The sequence below is a fragment of the Mobula hypostoma genome, chromosome 9 (genome assembly GCF_963921235.1).
Source record: "Mobula hypostoma chromosome 9, sMobHyp1.1, whole genome shotgun sequence".
Lineage (NCBI taxonomy): Eukaryota > Metazoa > Chordata > Chondrichthyes > Myliobatiformes > Myliobatidae > Mobula > Mobula hypostoma.
In genome coordinates, this window is record NC_086105.1 from 24538213 (window position 1) to 24561449 (window position 23237).

The 23237-nt window shown below is 38.7% G+C and overlaps 1 protein-coding gene across 8 annotated transcripts in view; it reads left to right on the forward strand.

Annotated features, from left to right (window-relative positions):
• The first annotated feature begins 1344 nt into the window (after positions 1-1344).
• Positions 1345-23237, forward strand: part of immp2l (inner mitochondrial membrane peptidase subunit 2) — a 561843-nt gene continuing 539950 nt past the window's right edge. For 5 of the 8 annotated variants that reach the window (XM_063057903.1, XM_063057902.1, XM_063057904.1 and 2 more), the window contains exons 1-3: positions 1345-1806; positions 6862-6999; positions 17423-17526. In XM_063057903.1, the coding sequence (XP_062913973.1) occupies positions 1738-1806; positions 6862-6999; positions 17423-17526 (311 nt within the window). In that variant the 5' untranslated portion in view covers positions 1345-1737. Of the gene's footprint in view, positions 1923-6861; positions 7000-17422; positions 17527-23237 lie in introns of all 8 variants that reach the window. The other 3 variants (XM_063057899.1, XM_063057900.1, XM_063057901.1) reach the window with 3 other exon arrangements.

Here is a 23237-nt window from a genome sequence, read left to right on the forward strand (position 1 = left end):
AGGCGAGCACTGGTGCAATGCAGGATGTTGTAAGACAAACACTTTAGTTCTTCTGCTTTAATTTGATGTGTATATAGGAGTGTAAGTTTAGCTGAGTGTTGATTTGCAGTACAAAATGGAATTATCACCACAAGCATGTTTTGAAAACTGGGGGAGAAACTGAAGTATAATGTTCTGTAAACAAGAGGAATTATGCAGATGCTGGAAATTCAAGCAACACACATCAAAGTTGCTGGTGAACGCAGCAGGCCAGGCAGCATCACGAAGGGTCTCGGCCTGAAACGTCGACTGTACCTCTTCCTAGAGATGCTGCCTGGCCTGCTGCTTTCACCAGCAACTTTGATGTGTGTAGGTTGTATAATGTTCTGTAACATTTTTGGATTATTACTGTCTCAAAATCCAAGAAAGTAAAATATGGCTACTTGCAGAGCATCTATTATCTTCGAAGCCAGTCTAACTCTAATAGATCTATCTATTGTTATTGATAAATATAAAATAAACATCTATTAACAAATCCATCAATTTAGCCAATCTGACTTAATAAAAAAAACTATTTGAGCAAGGAAGATTTTAAGCTTAATCAAACACAGCTGTTCAAAGCAATTGAAAAATATGTTCACAAATATTAAAATACTTGGGTAATTTATTGTTCTATAGTCATTACTAAATTATTTTTAGGCTTCTAAAAGACATCAGAAATCCAAAACAATGGATAAAATGCATTTTGCCCCCAAACACAAAGCTGTTTAATTTTCAACTAAATTTATGAAATTAAGCAGCAGATCAACATAATTTTGAATCAAATCCCACAAAACAATTTCGAAATTATTTATAGTTGACAATTTTAAAATTATCCATTTTATGTCTATTATACTGTATATGTGGCAGTAAGGATTTTTTTTGTATTTTTAGGACATAATTTTCTAAATTAGTACCCAGACAAAATATAATCCCCAATGGACAACCTATCGATAAGAAGCCAAGCCATCCAGCCCTTTCAGCCTTCTCTGCTCTTCTCAGTTCCATTTTCTGGCAATATTCGCACATCTCTTGATTTCTGTAGTTTCAGAAAGTGATCAGTCTGTGTTGTTTTTAAATGAATACACAAAAGAATCTTCACTGCTTTCAAGTTGGAGAATTTCCAAGGTTCACCTCCCCTTGAGTGAAATGGACATTTCAAGATTAAATCCTCAAACACGATTACCAATTAGTAGGGATTTCTAATTTGCATGCTTCTTCCATTTGGACGAGAAAGCCTTCATACAGGTAGCAATCTACCTGTTCCAAAACCTACCAGAAAACAGTTACTGCAAAAATCAAGAACAACGTGTCATTACCTGCACAACTCAAGTAAATGCAGTCTACATATCTCATGACATGGTAATCTGGATTTGCTAGCGTCTTGGCCTCTGGTAACCAATAAACACTCTAGTAAATGTATTCCAGCACTCCAGGAGGGTTGGCTGTCCCAAAACTATTTATATTTTTAAAGTGCATCTTCCCTTCACTTTCTAGTGTTTGCAGATTTTGCACTTCCCTCTTCTGCAGCGCACACGGGTCAAACTTCCGACTATTTTTTCTCCTCTATTGATGCTGCCTGACTTGCTGAGATCTCCCAGCATTTTGTGCGTGTTTTGCTCAAGATTTCCAGCATCTGCAGGATCTCTAGAGGTTATACTGTAGAGTAGATTTTCCTTTTAATATGCAAAGCCAGACCATTTCATAAAATGAGACGAGATGAAATGTCATATCGGGGTGACCGCGCCTCCCAGCGGCGCAGGCACGGGAGAGGCGCGGCCCCGCGGGGTGAGTGCACGAGAGGGAGGGAGGAAGTGACGATTCGGGGTGCTGCACGGGCTGGGTTGTTGGGCTGTTTGAAGGCGCGTGGGTCAGTGAGAGAATAGGGTCGCATCGGTTAAACGGTAAAGGACGGGGCTGGGGCGCTGTTGCCAACAGACGGGTCGCTTTAACTTTTAGTTTTGCCATGTGTGTTGATGGCGGAATGTGGGCCCGGCCCTGACGCCGGTTCCCTTGCCCGCCGCCGCCCGGGGTAGTGCGGGAGAGCAGACACCGGGACGGCCGCTTCAGTGCCCCGAAGCCGCCTCATTCCTCAGACAATCCTTCCTTAACTCGGCCACTCCGCCTCTTAGCTCATTCTCTGACCCACAAATCCAGCTGCTCTCTGTGCTCGGCTCACCACCTTCACTTCTTCCCCTAACCTCGCCTCCCCGCTCCACAGTCCCACTTCCCTCCCCCACCCACTGGACTCTGACCCCCGCCCTTGCCCCACTGGACTCTTTGACCACACCAACCCCTGCCCCACTGGTCTCTTTGACCACCACCCCCCTCACCCCGCCTCAAAGAAGTCTATTTGCTCTATGCCCTCTGGATCTGTTTCCCAGTACCAATCTCCCCAGCACTTTGTGGCCATATCATATCCTGTTTCCCCTGCCTCTAATTCTACCCCGACTCTGCCTCATAAAGCTAACTCACTTACCTGTATCACCTACTCTACAATTCCCTGGCACCCCTCGGATTCTGTAGCCCTCATCTTCTGATCCATTTGTCTCCCTCCATTAAGTACCCCTCCAAACCTTGCTCTGTGCTGCCATACACTGCCATGACTCCCTTCTAGGTCCACTTCTGTGCCAGTCAACAACTCTGGTGCCCTTCTCTTCCCGCCCCTGCCCCAAATCATTCAGGTGTGTCTTTGTACTTTTATGATCCCACTCCATTGTTCACCCAGCCATCAACTATTTTTTCTCTTAATCCTATACCATTATTGCAATTATAATAATCACATAAATTGCATTAAACTAGATTAGTTCAGTGAATGTTATGGTGTTGAATTAAAGACAAGTAAAAATACTAATATTCAATATTTTTAACACAATATCCAGTCAGTTTTCTTTTAAAATTTAGTTTATTTAAGATGCCAGATAGGAATCTGTTTCTGCTATCAATGCAATGGAGAAACAAATCAATAATAAAACCCATTTTACTGACAAGCAATGATAGTGCATTGATCTTCTTTATGATAGTGCATGAAGTGATTTCCAAAATGGTTTGAAAAATCTCTGATGGTCCCTTAGGATTGAGCCTTATTTCCACTCTGATTTTGTGAGTTTTCAGATGATAGGTGAGGCCAGTGTTGGATCTGCAGACTTGGTGCTGATGGGCCTGTAGGTAGTTGGTGGGCTGCTCTGCTCACACCGGGCTTCCAATACATGACTTTGAGGTTCATGCTTAAATGTTCCTCTGAGCCAGAGATTCTGGAGTGTCAATAGAAATGGAATTCTTCAAGGAGGCTTTGACCATGTACTTGAATGTTCTTCTCTGTCCACTTGTTAATTTCTTCTAATCTCAGAATTTGGAACTGTTTGGAATCTGGTGTTGGATGTGCAAATGTGTTTTGAGGAAGGTCAGTTTGATTTTCCAATAATTGAATGGAACTGCAGAGAAGTCCGGCTTCATTATTCTCATCAGCGTGGAAAACTTGTAAGATGAGAGTCCAAGGAAAAACTGCAGATAATGGGAATGTAAAACAAAACCAGAAAGTGCTGGAAATGCTGAGGAGTGACACACACAAACTGCTGGAGGAACTCAGCAGGCCAGGCAACATCTGTGGGGGAAAAAGTAGTCGACATTTCGGACCAAACCCTTCAGCATGACTGGAGAAGAAAAACTGAGGAATAAATTTCTCCAGTCCTACTGAAGGGTTTTGGCCCAAAACGTTGACCATACTTTTTTTCATAGATGCTGCATGGCCTGCTGAGTTCTTCCAGCATTTTGTGTGTGTTGCCTGGATTTCCGTTGTTTGGGACATGCTTAGGAGTTCAAGTTACATCCGTGAGATTGTAGTAGTGTGTTTTGGAGATTACTTAGTTGTTTCTAAGGTTAACCATCAAATTTACTTCAAGAATATTGCTGCTAAAATTATATTGTTGGTAGGCCATTGGCCATTTATTTGTGGATATTGAATATTGTGATTGAAGTATCTTGTGGATGGGGGGCTGGAGAAACAGCAATAAAACACGGACTGGAATAGAGGAACTTGTAAATGTGAATGTTATTTTTCTTATTAGCAATTTATTATTGAAAGCCAAGTTGATGCATTTGTGGAATGATACTGTTTTTGATAACTGAAACTACCGAATCATGCTAAGCAATGATAATTGGGCAGACATCCTCTTCACTGAGCTAAAACAAAAATGGCTAATTCAGCTGTAATCACAGATGAAAATACCTAATACTGTTGTGTATTTAAAAAAAAACTGCAATTCACTTGTGCCCAAGTTTTTTTCCACTGTACACACTGTACAAATAATACCAATCAAGTGGATAATTGATTGTGAGAATCTGGAAAGGTTTGCATACATGCATTGAAACCCCATTGTGCAATCATAACTCTAATCTGTTATCAATAATGTCACCGTATACATCAGTTTACACCTTTAGTAAATCTCATGGTTTAGAACTTCATTTGTACATTTCATTTCATAAATGCTTTTGTGTGAACCATCAGCTTGATTCTTAGCAGTGTGTTCCTAGAGTCTGCTAGTCAGTCATATCTTGAAGTTGAACTATTAATGCCAACATTATAGTCATCACACAGTGGTGGTACTCTAAATATTTTCTAATGTTCACTGTTACTATTTAACATTTCCAACCTATGAACAGTTTATGCAGTCTAGAGTTTGCTTTAATGGGTCATAATGAATTGTATTAAAGTCCAATTATCTGTAATGTCTAGTTCTCTCTATTACTTTATTATCCTTCAATGATGATGGTCACAGAATTTTCAAGGTTGTGGACAAGGCGAAGAGACATAAAGGTCACTATGTTACAAAAATAATGCAAAAATATGAATAAGGAGATAGTATTCATGGATCGTTCTGAAATCTGATCGCGGAGAGGAAGAAACTGTTCTTAAAATGCCGTTACCACATTGCTATTTGTAGGGCTATCCTTTGTATAAAGTTCCTTCCGTTTTCTTACTTTGCAGTAGTGGCTGCATTTTAGAAGTACCTTATTGCTTTCAAAGTACTTCTGAGATGTCCTGACAGCTAGAAAGATGTGATGTAAGTGTAAGGCTTCCTTAATTTCAGTGCCACATTTACATTTTGATTCTGCTTCCGATTAAAGCAATTGAGAATATGATCCTTTCATTTTTTTTAGCAAAATACTGTTATGTTGTGAGCACATTGTGGCTACCTAAGCAGCGTGGGGTTATTCACAACTCAAACAAAATAGTTAAGATTCAGGCCATGGGCCAGAAACCGTGCTGGAATGAGCTTTCAGCCCAGCAATGTTCAAACCTTTTTTAAAAATACCTTTTCTATTTGTTCTAATCAAATCGAACTATTTGAGATGTAGAGGAAATAGGTATAGGAGGTCATGTTATAAAACTTTAAGGAATACATGCAACCATATTATGAACTGCAGAAAGCATTTAAATACTCAATTATGCTCAAATGTGTACTTGCAATGCACATTCAAGGAGAAGTGGGGAAACGAGCATTGGTTCAAGAAATTTTACAGTTGGCATCTTTTAAAATTTAGATTCAGTTATAAACTCTAAAGTGAATACAAATAAATATAAAACAAAGCTGTTTGGTTAGTATGGTTGAAAGTGTGAGGTCATGTGATGAAACTTAAGGATGCTTCCAATCTGAGTTGCAAAACATTGAATATTTTCTTCTAAATTCCGACCAACTTTTGGGTGAAATTATGAGTTCTACACTTCAGAAATTTTCTTGTGTACAAACATGGGCAAAACTCTTCTGGTTGAAACTAAATACCTGTTGTTCAGTATCCTGGGTGGAGATGGGGGGTCAGTTTTGTGATATGATGTGTAAGGTTTATCAAAAAAGGTAAGCCAGCGTAAGAGAATGGAATCCTGGGGCCTGTCAGTAATTGAGTGATTTATGTTTTCTACTAGCCTGGAGGCTTTTGCACCGAGGGATCGAGAACAATCATTCCTTCCAAGCAGATGTGAAATAGAAGCATAAAAATGATTTAAATATTAACATAAATATTTGAAAATAAAACATTGAAAAAGTTTGAAGAAAAATAATGACTTAGGATAAATAAGGATAGTGGTTGTTTTAACAAGCTTGAGGAGACCAATTTATTGATTGCCCTCTGAAATGTCTGATTTTCGGATGAATGAAATGCTTTGCCTATAGATTTCATGATTATGTTTGGAAAACATTTGGCAGACAATTGACAGTAATAAAGGGACATAGAAGAAATGGGACTGTAACTTAATGAAGAGCGAGATAATGGGAGAGGGGGTCAATTTTGAGCATAGCCTTGAATGCCTATTAAGAAGTAAATAATTTTCAGTCCTGTGTGTTCTACTGGTGACTCTGAAAGTTTATTTACTGTATAATATGTTTTTAAATTTCAGCACAAGCAAGGATCATGTTCCAGATTTAGATGGAAATGAGGCAGCAGGGAATGTGGGGAATTTAATATTACAGTGAGAGTATTGTTTAGAGTGAGTTTTTGTAATTTTAGGAAGAAAATTGTAGGCAGCATGAATGGTGGCGGGGGGGGGGAGTGGGGTGGGTGTGGTGGGGTGTTGTAAGGATGGAATATTGAAGTAAAGGTTCCATTCCAGTCAGAATTACTCTTGTTCACTGATGCGATCTACTGATTGACAGTAAATTATTTCATATTGTGATGTTTTTGTTTTACTATATGATACCTTCACTTGCCTTTGCACTTCTTTGCATTGTATTGATATTTAGCTGCTTGTTCAAATGCAGGTTGTTGCATTTGTTCTTTAATAAGCAGTAAAACTAACAATGCTTGCAAATATATTGAAACTCACATTATAACTTTTTGTCTTTTCAGATAATGGGACGTGGAACTAATTTTGGCAAGCGGTACCTGAAGGCCTTTGTTAGTGGTTTCTTCGTTGCTGTTCCAGTTACTGTGACATTTCTGGATCGTGTTGCCTCCATTGCAAGAGTGGAGGGTGCTTCAATGCAGGTACAGTACACAAAGTTTTTCATACATCAAGAATCAGGAAACAGTTACAAGCCAACGAAATTGAGACTTTTCTTTGAATAATTACTGGTTATTAATTCATTTTTGTTGGTGCGTGGCCAAGTGGTTAAGGCGTTCGTCTAGTGATCTAGTGAGCTAGTTCGAGCCTTGGCTGAGCAGCGTTTGTGTGTCCTTGAGCAAGGCACTTAACCGCACGTTGCTCTGCGACGACACTGGTGCCAAGCTGTCTGGGTCCTAATGCCTTTCCCTTGGACAACATTGGTGGCGTGGAGAGGGGAGACTTGCAGCATGGGCAACTGCTGGTCTTCCATACAACTTTGCCCAGGCCTGCGCCCTGGAAACCTTCCAAGGTGCAAATCCATGGTCTCATGAGACCAATGGATGCCTATATTAATTCATTTGCTGCACAGTACACACAGAAGAGCTCTGTGATTCAGCTCATTCTACCTAATAGCAATTATGCAACTGCTTGCCAGCATTGTATCTGCCAGATCCAGCCATGAAGCACATAGGAATATTTTGTGTTTTAGTCATCTTAATAGAGGAACCAAGAGGAATAAAATCTCTGTTGTGGCTGTTAGTTAGTTATAATTGAAATTGTGGAAATGACAAAAAGGTTTGGTATGTGTATAAATGAATAAGTATTTAATGTTCCATTAATATTCTGTATGTACTCCATCCATTTGATATTTTCTATAGGTTTGATATGATATTGTGGCGTATTTTATCACTCCTGTAGCTGCTCTGGTGTACTTTCCTAACAGATAGCATTCTTGCTGTCCTTTTAACTAGTATGGATCCCCCAGAACAAATTGCTGACAGTTCTATCTTTGGCACTAAGTTTGCTCCCTGAAAAAAATCCCATCACACACAAAATGCCGGTGGAACGCAGCAGGTCAGGCAGCATCTATATGAAGAAGTACAGTCAATGAGTTGGTCCGAGACCCTTCGTCAGGACTAACTGAAAGAAGAGATAGTAAGAGATTTGAAAGTGGGAGGGGGCGGGGGAGATCCAAAATGATAGGAGAAGACAGGAAGGGGAGGGAAGAAGCTAAGAACTTGAAACTTGATTGGCAAAAGGGATACAAGGCTCGAGAAGGGTGAGGATCATGGGACAGGAGGCCTAGGGAGAAAGAAAGGGGGAGGGGAGCCCAGAGGAAGATGGAAAGCAGGCAAGGAATGATTGTGAGAGGGACAGAGAGAGAAGAAAATAAAGGGGGGGTACATAAAAATAAATAAGGGATGGAGTAAGAAGGGGAGGAGGGGCATTATCGGAAGTTAGAGGAATCAATGTTCATGCCATCAGGTTGGAGGCACCCAGACGGAATATAAGGTGTTGTTCCTCCAACCTGAGTGTGGCTTCATCTTGACAGTAGAGGAGGCCATGATTTGACATATCAGAATGGGAATTGGACGTGGAAATAAAATGGGTGGCCACTGGGAGATCCTGCTTTCTGGATTAGGGAGAGCATCATGGGGCACATCTTTCACTCCCTCCTCTTTCTGCTTTCCGCAGGAATCGCTCTCTACGCTACTAAGCTACTCCCTTGTCCATTCGTACCCCCCATCCCTTCCCACTGACCTCCCTCCCGGCTCTTATCCTTGTAAGCGGAACAAGTGCTACACATGCCCTTACACTTCCTCCCTCACCACCATTCAGGGCCCCAGACAGTCCTTCCAGGTGAGGTGACATTTCACCTGTGAGTCGGCTGGGGTGATATACTGCGTCCGGTGCTCCCGATGTGGCCTTCTGTATGTTGGCGAGACCCGATGCAGACTGGGAGACTGTTTCGCTAAACACCTACGCTCTGTCCGCCGGAGAAGGATCTCCCAGTGGCCACCCATTTTAATTCCACATCCCATTCCCATTCTGATATATCTATCCACGGCCTCCTCTACAGTCAAGATTATATATTCTAACAACAAATCTCTGATCAGGTGGACAAAAAGAAAGCAGGCTGTCTTCAAACTTAACTGGAGAAGTCTATTTGGCCTCTTATGCCTGCTTTGCTCTTCAATAATATAATGGTTGGTGTTTTATAATTTCTGCACTAACCTTTCACCATAAATATTTAAAAGGAAGAGTCGATGTCTTGAACATTCTCGGCAATAGAACCTCTGTGGTCCTCTTAATTCCAAAGATTCACTATCCCTGCAGTGAAGAAATTTCTTCCCAAGCAGGTTTGAAGGACAAATTTGTTATTTTGAGACTGTAACTACTGATTCTGGACACTTTAGTCAGAATAAACATTATCCCTGCATCTATTTTGTTAATCCCATTAGAATTTGGTATTTTGTAATGAGATCACTAATCATTCTTCTTAACAAACAAAAAACTTTTAATTCCAATCACAAACTCGAGAAAATCTGCAGATGCTGGAAATCCAAAGCAACACACACAAAAGGCTGGAGGATCTCAGAAGGCCAGGCAACGTCTACCAAAAAGAGTAGTCAATGTTTTATGCTGAGACCCTTCATCAGGACCGGAAAGAAAGGGAAGAAGTCAGAGTAAGAAGGTGGAGGAGTTGGGAGGAAGAAGTACAAGACGGTAAGTGATAGGTGAAATCAGGAGAAGGGGAGGGTATGATTGGTGAAAGAGATAAAAGACTGGAGAAGGGAGAAACTGATAGAAGAGGGCAGAATCTTTTTTGTATCAGTTTTCAGTGTGGAAGACACTAGCAGTTTGCCAGATATTGAAGGGTGTGAGGGGAGATGTGAGTGCAGTTACTCTTTCAATATTTTGATTAATATTATATAAATTGCATGATACAAGGGAGAAAGTGCTCAAAAAGCAGAATACCTAAGGGTACAAAAGTCACCAGGATCAGATGAACTCCACCCTAGGGTTCTGAAAGAGGTAGTGGTTGAGATGCATTGGACTCTGGCATAGTGCCAGAGGACTGAAAAATTGCAAATGTCACTCCTCACTTTAAGAAAGGAGAAAGGCAGCAGGAAAGAAACTATAGACCAGTTAGCCTGACCTCAGTGGTTGGGAAGATGTTGGAGTCAGTTTTTAAGGATGAGGTTATGGAGTACTTGGTGACACAGGACAAGAGAGGATAAAGTCAGCATGGTTTTCTTAAGGTAAAATCTTGCCTGACAAACTTGTTGGAATTCTTTGAGGAGATTACACATAGGATGGATAAAAGGGATTCAATAGATATTGTATATTTGGACTTTTGGAAGGCCTTTGATGAGGTGCGACAAATACAGCTGTTTACCAAGTTAAGAACCCATGCTATTACTGGAAAGTTATTGGCATGGTTAGAGCATTGCTGATTGGTAGGAGGCAGTGAGTTGGAATAAAAGGTTCAAGGAAACATTGAAAATCTACACCCCCTTACAGGTCCTTCAGCCCACAATGTTGTGCCAACCATGTAACATTTTAATCCTTTTCTGGTTGGCTGCCAGTGACCAGTGGTGTTTTGCAGGGGTTGGTGTTGGGACCACTACTTCTTATGCTGTATGTCATATAACCATATAACAATTACAGCACAGAAACAGGCCGTCACGGCCCTTCTAGTCTGTGCCAAACTCTTACTCTCGCCTACTCCCACCGACCTGCACTCAGCCCATAACGCTCCGTTCCTTTCCTGTCCATATAGCTGTCCAATTTAACTTTAAACGACAACATCGAACCTGCCTCAGCCACTTCTGCTGGAAGCTCATACGACACAGCTACCACTCTCTGTGTAAAGAAGTTCCCCCTCATGTTACCCCTGAACTTTTGCCCTTTAACTCTCAACTCATCCTCTTGTTTGAATCTCCCCCACTCTCAATGGAAAAAGCCTATCCATGTCAACTCTATCTATCCTCCTCATAATTTTAAATACCTCTATCAAGTTCCCCCTCAACCTTCTATGCTCCAAAGAATAAAGACCCAACTTGTTCAACCTTTCTCTGTAACTTAGGTGATGAAACCCAGGTAACATTCTAGTAAATCTTCTCTGTACTCTCTCTATTTTGTTGACATCTTTCCTATAATTCGGTGACCAGAACTGTACACAATACTCCAAATTTGCCCTCACCAATGCCTTGTACAATTTTAACATTACATCCCAACTCCTATTCTCAATGCTCTGATTTATAAAGGCCAGCATACCAAAAGCTTTCTTCACCACCCTATCCACATGAGATTCCACCTTCAGGGAACTATGCACCATTATTCCTAGATCCCTCTGTTCTACTGCATTCTTCAATGCCCTACCATTTACCATGTATGTCCTATTTTGATTAGTCCAACCAAAATGTAGCACCTCACATTTATCAGCATTAAACTCCATCTGCCAACTTTCAGCCCACTCTTCTAACTGGCCTAAATCTCTCTGCAAGCTTTGAAAACCTACTTCATTATCCTCAACTCCACCTATCTTAGTATCATCTGCATACTTACTAATCCAATTTACCACCCCATCATCCAGATCATTAATGTATATGACAAACAACACTGAACCCAGTACAGATCCCTGAGGCACACCACTAGTCACCAGCCTCCAATCTGACAAACAGTTATCCACCACTACTCTCTGGCGTCTTCCATCCAGCCACTGCTGAATCCATTTTACTACTTCAATATTAATTCCTAATGATTGAACCTTCCTAACTAACCTTGTTGGAACAACCTATTTCTTTTGAGGAAATTGTTGAGGCTGTGCGCTCATTACATTTGAGGAAAGCACCGGGTCCAGATAGATTTTCTGGAGAGTTTTACAAGCTCTTTTCCTCACTGCTTATACCTCATTTATGTTTAGTTTTTTTGGATTCATTCAAGTCGGGCAGACTCCCTGAATGTTTTTATGAGGCTTCCATTTCACTTATCTTTAAAAAGAATAAGTTAAACCTTACATAAAAGTGAACTTTTTCCTTTGAATAATTTGATACCAACAAATTCTAACCTTCCTTTTAAAATTGAAAGAAACCAATTTACCTACTTAGGTGTAACAATTACTAAAAACTATAAGCGTCTATTTAAAGGAAATTTTCTTACCCTATTGAATCACGTAAAAAGGATACTTTCAAATTGGTCACCTCTTTCATTATCGCTGATTGGCCGAAATAACTCTATTAAAATGAATATATTACCTAAATTTATATATCTTTTTCAGGCATTGCCTGTTTTTATTCTTAAATCTTTCTTTGATTCTCTTGACTATTATATCTTCTTATATGTGGAAGAATAAGCATTTTAGATTAAATAAAATTCATCTTCAGAAAGATAAAACGAATGGAGGATTAGCCGTACCAAACTTTAGATTTTATTATTGGGCAGTTAATATAAAAAATCTTACATTTTGGTTATATTACATTAATCATGAGGATTGCCCAATGTGGGTTTTTTTCAGAAGCTAACTCTGTTAATAAATTTCCTATTTTCAGGTCATGCAACATCTATGGAAATGAAAAGATAATTGACATTTTGGTCCCAGGCCCTTCTTCAAGACTGAGATGGAAGGGGGAAGATGCCAGAATAAAAAGCTGAGGGGAGGAGAAGGAGGCTAGGTGGAAAATGATAAATGAAACCAAGTGGATGGGAAAGGTCAAGGGCTGGAGAAGAAGGAATCTGATCGGAGAGGAGAATGGACCATAGGAGAAAGGGAAGGAGGAGAGGACCCAGGGGATAGTAATAGGCAGGTGACAAGAGGTAAAAGGTCAGAATGGGGAATAGATGGGGTGGGGGAGATTTGTTTACCAGAGGAGAAATTGATATGCCATCAGGTTGGGGGGTACCCATAAGGTATTGCTCTTCCACCCTGAGGGTGGCTCATGTTTGCACAAGAGGAGCCCATGGACTGACACGTCGGAATGGGAGTTGGAATTAAAATAATCGGTCACTGGGAAGTCCCATTTGTGGCAGAAGGTACGGAGATGCTCGATGAAGCAGTCCCCAGTTTGCGATGGGTCTCACCAATGTAGAGTATGCCGCATTGGGAACAGCAGACACAAGGGTGTCCCCAGCTGATTCAGAAGTTGCCTCATCCGGAAGGTCTACCTGGGGCCCTGAATGGAGGTGAGGGAGGAGCTGTTATGGGCAGGTGTAGCACTTCGGCTACTTTTAGGTATAAGTGCCAGGAGGGAGATTAGTGGGGAGCCCATGCTGTCTTGGCTGTTAATACAAATTCAATACACTTCCTACTATGACATAGAAGAAAATAGTGCATCTTTCGGTAAATGAAATCTCAACCATATTGGCTCCTGCTTGATTTAATAGTGAAATACATTACATTCTGTTTCAGACAAGGGTCATTAATGTCACTGGAGAGGGTCACCAAAGTGGTTGTCTCTGAACATGCTCCCTTTATACGGCCTAGCATCCACTCAATGCTATTGTAACCTCCATATTGAAACAAAGAAAGAATAAAATCTCATGACCACCCATACTGATCTAGAAATGGAATTTATAGTTGGTGAAGTTGGTCCTAACATTTTAATTATAGCACCAAAGTGTTGTTCCAGAATTAATTGCTCCTTTAGCCAGTCTATCATTTGATAATACTGCCATCTATTCAAGAATGTGGAAAATCAGTCAATATGTTCTGTTCACAAGAAGCAGGACAGTTCCAATCTCTCAATCTGTCTACACTCAATTTTCAGGAAAATGATGGAATGCATCTTTAACAATGCAATCAAGCGACAATTAATTACACTTTTTATCATTTATTGCTAACCTGCTAACTGATGTCTGGTTTGATTTTCACGAGGACTCAACATGAAACAAAGATTCCAGAGGTGAGGTGAATATGACATCTCATGACATTAAGGCAACAAAGAGCTTCAGGTGAAACTGAAGTCGATGGACATAAGTGGTAAATGCTCCTGTAGTTGAAGTTGTACATAAGGCAAAGGAAGATGAGTAGATGTTGGAGGTCAGTCATCTCAAGTTCTGTGGAATTGCTGCAGAAATTTCTCAGTGTGGTGCCCTGGGCCTAATCATCTTCAGCCAGTTCATTGATTACCTACTTTGAATCATAAGGCCAAAGGTGGAGATGGCTGCTGATGATTACACGATGTTTAATTCCATTCACTGTTCAGTATAGCTATTGCCCACAATTAGCAAGACTTTATAACTTGCTTTTTCCCCCTCTATTTGTAAAGGGCATTTGAGTTTAAAGCATTAATTCTGTTTCTACTTTCACAGATGCTCCCTGACGTGCTATGTTTCTTGCATTTTCTGTTATTTTTTCAAATTTTCAGCACTTGTCTTTTATTTCTTTTTTATTTATTCCTGTTATATTCAAGAATAGATGTAAGCTAAAGGCATTAAAAGTTTCAGTAGCAGAAAAGCAGAGGTGGTGGGGTTGGAATGGGGTGAGATATAGTGGAAATAGAAAATATTAAAAGTGGAAGAAGGCATTATTATTTTGGAAGGGATATATAATCAGCTCGAGATCAGGTAAGACACAATGCTGTCTCTTTGCTCTGTCTTCCCTTGATTGTTTTGAAAAATTACTTACAGTTAAAGCTGCTTTAACTGACTTGCTGGCATAAACACAGTGGATGTGACTTTGTTTACATGTATCACAAGAAAATTTTACAAAAAGATTTTACTTGACATCTTATTCCTCATAGGTTTGAACATCCATTGCATTTTATTTTTGTAATATTTTATTGGCCATGCAGTATTTTGTTGAGAAAGACCATAATTTTTTACTTAAATATTTGAAAAGTGTACTAAACTGTTTTTCAACTTGTCAATGCAATTGTTGTATGAATAGCTTTAATTTTAGAAAGGGTTGAACAATATTTGCTGACATGTAATAACTGACCAGGAATTCTTCATTTTATTCCCAACTGTGAGATGTTTCAATATCTTGCATCAAGTGAAAAATCATAATCACTTGCTTTTTACCTGAGGGACAATTGCCGGCAGATTGTAAAATAGTTTGAATGCAGTTATTATCCTTATGTATATTGCATAATTTTGACTATTTTGAATATAATCCACAATGACTTGCAAAGAACTGCAAGGATACTAAATATCCCCATGAAAACTATTTACTTAGGAAAGAATGACGGATGAAACATTTAATGTGTTAGAACAAAATATATATATTTAAAATACACTAGTCAAAAGTCATAGATAAAATGGCTAGTTTTACAATTTAGGGACCTGTAATCAATCAAATCTATACATTGAATTATACAAAGGATAGATAATTAATCTCCAAAATATTAAGCTAGATATTTCTAAGTATCCATCAACTTTTATATATCGAATGTGCTCAATTGTTCTCTGACTTGAAAGCAGAATTATATGTACAAAATCAAATGCACTAAAAAGTCATTGCTTAAGTAAGGAAGGCTTCAGGCACAATCAGTTAATAAGGAATGAATTTTTGATCATGACGAGAATTTTTTATTTCCAATATTGTATTTGTTTTAGCTTTAAACTTATTGACTAACATAATACAAATATTCATAGAGTCAGTTGCACTACTTTTAAAGGTAAATTTCTGGAGTGTAATTTCATAAAGGTTAAATATTAAGTGTTATTCTGCAGTTTAATAGCTTTACATTCTAATGGGCACTTTGATTAGAAATTAAACTTATGAGATAATTTTATCTCTCTCCTGATCACCTGCCTTTGTAAGGTGGATGTTGAATAGTAAACGCGTGCAATTTGAGTAGCAGGAATGCTAAAGTTATTTGCTCAAAGACTTTATGCCAATAGACTTTGATGTATACTTCATCTTAAAAGAAATAGTGTATGGGAGAAATAATTCAAGCACCAAGAACTTTTCTGTTTAGTTAACACGCAATCACATGGACAGATGAATTGTTGATGCTTTTCCTGCCAATCCTGGTGTGGTCTTGGATTCTGATGTGTAATTTAATTCCCTAAATGTATCTTTATTTTTTTTACACACATTAGTATCCAATTTCATGCTCAGGTAGCTCCTAAGGTGGAAGTTTCAAATTTCTGGTTTTGCTGCTGCTGTGATGAACATGTTGGTTGAACCTGTTCTACTCGTGTCTATTTACTCTACTGCCCACACATCTCTTATCCCACTAGGGGCCCAAACACTCTTGATCATAGCTGTGTGGTCATTAAGGAGGTGATCCAAACCTGTCCACACTTTGGTAAATCAGACCACTGGACTGTGCTACTTCTCCCTGGAACTGAAACGGGAAGTTCCAGTACAGAATGACAAACATGTGGGTCTGAGGAAATAGATGAGCTTGTATGTGACTGCTTTTTTACACATTCAAAGACTCAACTGTCAGCCTGGATGAGCATGTCACCACCATCATGGTCTTTTATCAGCAGCAAGAGTGTTGAAGACTGTGCATCAAAGAAGCCAACCCAGGTGTTCCCAAAGTAGAAACCATTGATGAACTGGGCGATTCAATTCCTACTGAAGTCTAGGACTGCAGCACTCAAATTGAGTTGCCTTCATAAACTATCAGAGATGCCAAGAGACAATGCCGGTCTAAAACTGAGTCCCAGAGTAGCTGTCAGTTATGGTGGGAGTCGCAAGCTATAACGGGCTACAAAACAAAATCAGGCAGCATTGCCAACAGCAGTTTATCTCTTCCTGAGGAGCTTGATGTATTCAGTACACAGCTTGAAAAGAAGGAGATTGGAATATCGCAACCTACCTAGATAGCCTCCAATATACCCGAACCTATTCCTTCAATTCCGAGACCTTGATCCAGGATTGCCTTGATCCTTGTTAAAATAAAAATCACTTTTAAAACCTACCCACTTCTTTGCCTCTTCTGTTACCTTCTAAACATATTATTTTGAGCAAGTAATTTTGTATATTTGCTTTGTTCATTTTTAATAAAATCTTATTTTAAGTTTACTTCAGTTATATTTAATTTTAACAGTCTAATTGTATATACTGTCATTTTACATAGATTGATAGCAATAAAGCTTAGTATAAATCCACTGCAATTTCCTTGAAAGTGGGATCTCTGAGAGGCACATCTAATTATTTTTGTTCAAGAATACAATTTTTCATGATGCAAATTACATAAATTATTTAAAATGCTATGTTTTATCAATTAGAGTTGTTTTGGTGTAGTTATAGCTTGAAGTCTGCAAATCAAAGAAAAAAATGAAATGTATATCGTACTTTTCAGGTGCCCAGGATATTGCAAATGCTTCACGGTACTAAACATAGTCACTTTCCTTATGTAACCAGAGTAAGTTCAAAGTAAATTTATTATCGAAGTATGTATGTGTTATCATATTATACCTTAAGATTCATTTTCTTGCAGACAAAAATAAATACAATTTACAAAAAGTCCATAGACAAAGATTTTTCCAAAGGTGATTCCTTAAGGAATAAAATTAGTATATTTCCCATCTTATTTCACATTTATTAATTGTTTTGTTACAAAACAATTATATTCACATGGGTTATACTTCAAACTTTGATACTTTTTATTTCTTATTTCTCAGCCATCATTAAATCCTCCTGGAGGAACTACCTGTGACATAGTGCTTTTAAACCGATGGAGTGTGAGGAACTATGAAGTACAGCGGGGCGACATCATATCTCTTCTGTGAGTAACACATCTAGTTATACATGTTTTCCTAACTAGATGATGATTTCGAAAGAGACAGAACCATTTAGTTTTTTTTTATTTTGTGATTAGTTTTTGTTTAGCGTACTGCTTTTTGTGCCTCACTAGAAAATATCTTACTGTTATGAAAATGATAGATTACACAAACACAAGTCTATGTTTACCTGTGCAACAGTAGTTTTTAGCTTTTTTAGTAGATTTTCCTTGAGAACAAAACAATTATGAAAGTGTACAAATTAATTTTATTTTCTTTTGTGGTGTTGCATTTTTGAAGGGCATTATGTAAACAATTGAGTTTTACTTTTTTTAAATTAAATTCTGTGTGTGTCAGATATATTCAGCAACAACAGGATTAGCCCGCCACATTGAAGTATTATTTGTAATTATAAAATCAATAAAAGTTGCTCTGTTCTTCATGGCTGACCAGACTTCTGTTGCAAACTGCTAATGCAAGTTGTTCTGACATTTATATGTCTAAAGCAGCTATCATGTACCTTATTGACTTGGTTGAATTTTTTTTTTTGCATACGTTCAAAATATGCGTTTGAACCTCAGTGTGATCAATGTTGAAGAGCCAAGACTTCAGTTAGAGAAAGCAAATTGTTTTGAGCCATCTAGCCATCATTTCGATCTTAACCAATATTACTAAATGTGGTAAAATCCAATTCTGGTGATTCAATTATTGGCTTGAAATGATAATTCTGTTTATACTACCACAACTGTGTCAGATCTTCTGGCATTTTGTTTTTCTTTGGGATTGCCAGCGGTGCAGATTATTGCCTCAGACTCATTACTTGATTATTTGTAGAACATTATTCGTGTATGATGATATGATTCAAGAACTTGATTTATCTCTTAGAAAACTAAATGTCCTTACATGTTTAGAAGTTGTCTTAAATATTGGGGATTTCCATCAACAACAATTGTATCAAATTCACCAGTTTAATTTGACATTAGCCACACTGGTTAATAATTGTGTATTTAAGTCTTTGATTCCAGTGAAAATTGCAACCAGGCAATCAGAAACATGTTTGGTTTTCAAAAAAGTACTCAAACTATTTGCAAGTGGGTGAAAAGAGGTACAATATTTATAGTTCACTTTCTGCAGAAACTCTTTGGATCGAAAATTGTGTTTGAGAACATCTTAGTTGTTTACCTCCATAATAACACATCATCTTTAATTGCTCCTAATCAGGAAAAGATAACCATAAATATATTTAGATTTAATTTTACTAAATGTTATGTTTTTATATTATCTGCTGTATTAGACACACCATGTATGAAAGTTGTAGCTAAGAGTAAAGGTATGAGGCCCATGAAATGAGAAAACCCAAAACTTGATTCACTGTAGCATTAAGATATGCAGCTGTGCTGTATTGTTTTGTCTGTATCCATGAGGATGACCATCTGGCTGAGAGTATCTACATTTCATTTGGTAAGGCACTGCTTGGTTCTGGGGCCTGAGTTGACAATCACAAAAGGTGGTTGGACAAAATTCACATATTCACATTCAAATTCACAGCTGAGAAAGTATTTGACAGTTGAGCTTGCTTTTCTGTCTGTCAAAGCTGTTGCTCGCTGTGCTGTGAATGACCCTAGTATTTGGATGTCTTTGAATCAGAATCAAGTTTAATATTACCAGCATGTGTCGTGAAATTTGTTAACTTTGCGGCAGCAGTACAATGCAATACATGATAATATAGAAAAAAAACTGAATTGCAGTGAGAGAGAGAGTGTGTGTGTGTGTGTGTGTGTGTGTGTGTATATCAGTACATATAAAAAAGTTAAATAAGTAGCGCAAAAAAGTCCTAAAAATCAAATATACATAAAAGTAGTCACAAACGCCAAATATAATCACTTTAATTAAAATGTTCAATCAGCACAGAATTAAGCTAACTGCTATTCTTACTTCCAAGTCTCCTTTCAAATTAATGAACTCATGGATGCTGAAAGTTGGCAGGAATAGATTCTATATCATAATTGCTGGGAGATTCTCCATTGCTGGACACCAGTGGCAGAGAACAACTGCAAAATTGCTGGTGGAACACACACAGCAAGTTTGAGGTATCTGACAATAGATTTCTCAGCAAGTTTTGGTCCATTGCATCTTGGAAGTCAAAATTGTGCCAAATAAAGCAGTGCTTAATGCATCAAAGCAAAACAATATGTATCTACTTTCAGAGTGAAACGAAGTTAATATAGTGGCAAGCACATCTAAGAATCAGAACATGGAACAGTACAACACAGAAACAGGCCTTTTGGCTCACAATGTTGTAACAAACCAAATAAGTTAGTTATCAAATGGCCAAGTAATGAAATAATCAAAGGGCATAATCTCTTATGCCTACACAATATCCATATCCTTCCATTTCCTCACATTAATGTGCCTGTCTAAACATCTCTTTAAAGTCCCTAATTTATCTGCCTCTGCCACCACTCCAGGCAGCTAACACGGTATGTTTTTTAAAAAAGTTGCCCCTCATATTTCCTTTAAAATTACCTCGTCTCACTTTAAATGAATGCTCTCTGGTATTAGAGCTTTCAACCCTGGGGGAGAAAATGATGCTGTCTGTCTACTCTATCTATACCTTTCATAAACTTATGAACCTCTGTCAGATCTCCCCTCAGCCTCTGCCACTCCAGAGAAAACAATCCAAGTTTGTCCAGTCTCTCATTATAGCACATGTGCTCTAATCCTAGTCAGCATCCGAGGAAACCTCTTCTGTAGCCTGTCCAAAGTTTTGACATCCTTCCTATAACGGGGTGACTGGAACTGTATACTATACTCCAGATGCAGCCTAACTGGAGTTTTGTAAAGCGGTAATATAGCTTCCTGACTTTTGAACTCTCTGCCTTGAGCAATAAAGGCAAGCATGCCATATGCCTTTTTAATCACCCTATCAACCTGTGTGGCCACTTTCAGGGAGCTGTGAACTTGGACCCCAAGATCCTTCTGCTCATTAACACTGATAAGGGTCTTGCTGTTGACAGTGTACTGTCTCTTTACATTTGATCTATCAAGGTGCAACTCTTCACATTTGACTGGGTTAAACTTAATCTGTCATTTCTCCACCAATATTTGCAATTGATCTGTGTTCTGCTGAATTATTTGCCAGTCATCTATGCTATCTACAACACCACCAATCTTCGTATCATCTGCAAACTTACTAGCCCACCCATCTACTTTTTCATCCTGGTCATTTATATACAACACAAACAGCAGAGATTCCAGTGCAGATCCCTGCAGAACACCACTAATCATAGGCCCCCAGCTAAAATAAATCCTTTTGGCCCCACCCTCTGTCTTCTATAGGTAAGCCGTTTCTGAGTCCAAACAGCCAGTACACCATTGATGCCTTGCATCTTGATCTTTTGGATGAGCCTCCCAAGAGGGACATTGTCAAATGTCTTACTAAAATCCATGTAAACAATCACAGTTCTACCTTCATACGTCACCCTCATCAAGTCATCAAAAAACTCACTCAAGTTAGGAAGAGAAGACTTGCCTCACACAAAGCCACACTGGCTTTTCCTAATTAGGCCATGGTTTTCCAAATGCTCATAAATCCTATCCCAAAGAATTCTCTCCAGTAACTTCTCTACCACTGACATTATTCTCACTAGTCAATAGTTTCCAGGATAATACCTGGTTCCTTTCTTGAATAATGGAGCAACATTAGCTCCTCACCAGTCCTTTGGGACCTTGCCTGTGGCTAGAGAGGACTCAAATTTGTTGGTCAAGGTCCCAACAGTCTCTCCTGTTGTCTCTCACAGTAACCTAGGGTATAACCCATCAGGCCCTGGGGATGTATCGACCTTAATGCTCTTTAAGAGACTCAGCACTACGTCTTCCTTTACCTTGAAATGTCCTAGATTATTAATACTCTCGGAATGGATCTCCCTACTACTCCTCCTGGGTAAATACTGATATAAAGTACTTACTTAGGGACCTTGCCCACATCCTCTGTGTCCAAACAAATATTCTCCCCTTTATCATTGAGTAGTCCTACCCTCTCCCTAGTTATGCCCTTTTTTCCTAATCCTCTGAAATCAAGAAGGGGATTTTGCATGATCATACAAAATGTTTCAATTTTTGTGTCATTTTGAAAAGGGTTATTTTGAAATATAATGAAAAAATCTTTGAAATCCACAACAGGTCAAGCAACAGAATTAACATTTCAGCTCGATGACCCTGTGTCAGAACTGGGGAAAAGTTAGAAATAAAACTAGATTTAAGTTGCCAAAAAAGTGGGGGAATTGGAAGCAGCAAGGAATAAAAAGCAGTGAGGAGGGGATGGCCCCTTGTGATGCAAGTACTGGTGGTGGCGATGGCTGTGTGAGGATGAGGGAGGGATATTATATATCTGAAAAACCATCCCAAAAAAAAGACTGAAGTCTGCAGTTTTTCAGGTCAAAAGATGTGCAGTTCCTCCAGCCCATGTTAAACTTTGTTGGATTGGTGTAGGAGGCCAGGGATGGAGATGTTGGAGGAGAGTGGACAATGGCACATAGTCATCCCTGTGGACAGACTAGAAGTATTCTGTAAATCTGCATTCTGCTTCCCCAGTGTAGAGATCATGTTATTACATTGGAAGATGACAAATTAATTGTTGCTTCACCTGGAAGGAGTTTTAAAGTCCCTGGATAACAGACAGGAAAGGGCAGGTGTTACACCTGTGGATGGATGGAAAGGTGCCATGAAAAAGTGTGTGGGTATTGGTGGAGATGGAATATTGAGCTTAACTGTTGTGGAGGGAATTTTCCATCAAGAATGCTGAGAGGGAAGAGTAAGTTGTGTTTTAAATTGTGAAAGGTCTGACTTAAAGTTGGAACCTCATGATGTGGGTCATATTCTTAGTGGAAGAGAATGGTGAGCGACAGGACATAATTGTGAGAAAGGGCTCTTACTGAATTGAATTTGATTGCATTTCTTTTCAATGGGTCTGTCTTCTGAAATACAAATATTGTAAAACTTACAATACACCTATAACATGGTGGGAACCTACAATACACCTATAACATGGTGGGAAAATATTCTTCTGACTGAATCTGTCATCCTTGCATTATTGACATAACTGTTAATTTTCGGTTAAATTTTCATGATGTATAGTGACGCCTTCTCATATAAAGTGACGATGTGAAAAGAATTAAATCTCTTTAAAACTTCAATTTAGAGAAAAGGTGTGTTTCTTTTATCATCTTTAAACTAAATTTAATTTTCTTCTCAGATGATGTACTCCATTTGGAGATGATTATATCGATTTATATTTCTATGTAGTGAATCTAATTCAGGGTAAATTTCCTCCATTTTTGGGTAAGAAGAACATTTGTATTTGTAGTAATGTGAATTCTCATGTGAAAATGTAAGTCTTTAATTATCCACAGGATGGCACTGTATAGCTGATTAAATAATATAGTTTTAAGGAAGTAAAATAAAAACTGTTGTTGCAGTTTAAAATATGCTTTTTGATGAGATATTTTCTGATGCAGGTTTTTTTGAACAAAAGTTATATTCATTGAATGCTTAATATTATTATGATAGGAGAAAGATTTACTAGGACACTGTGGTGTCCCAGTACCCGCTCCCTCTCTGAGTCACTGAGGGAGTTTTGAAAGTGCAGCATGCAAGGTGGTCACTGTACTTCTGTGTTAGCAGTGCTTGGTGAATCCATTGCGGTTCACAATAAAGG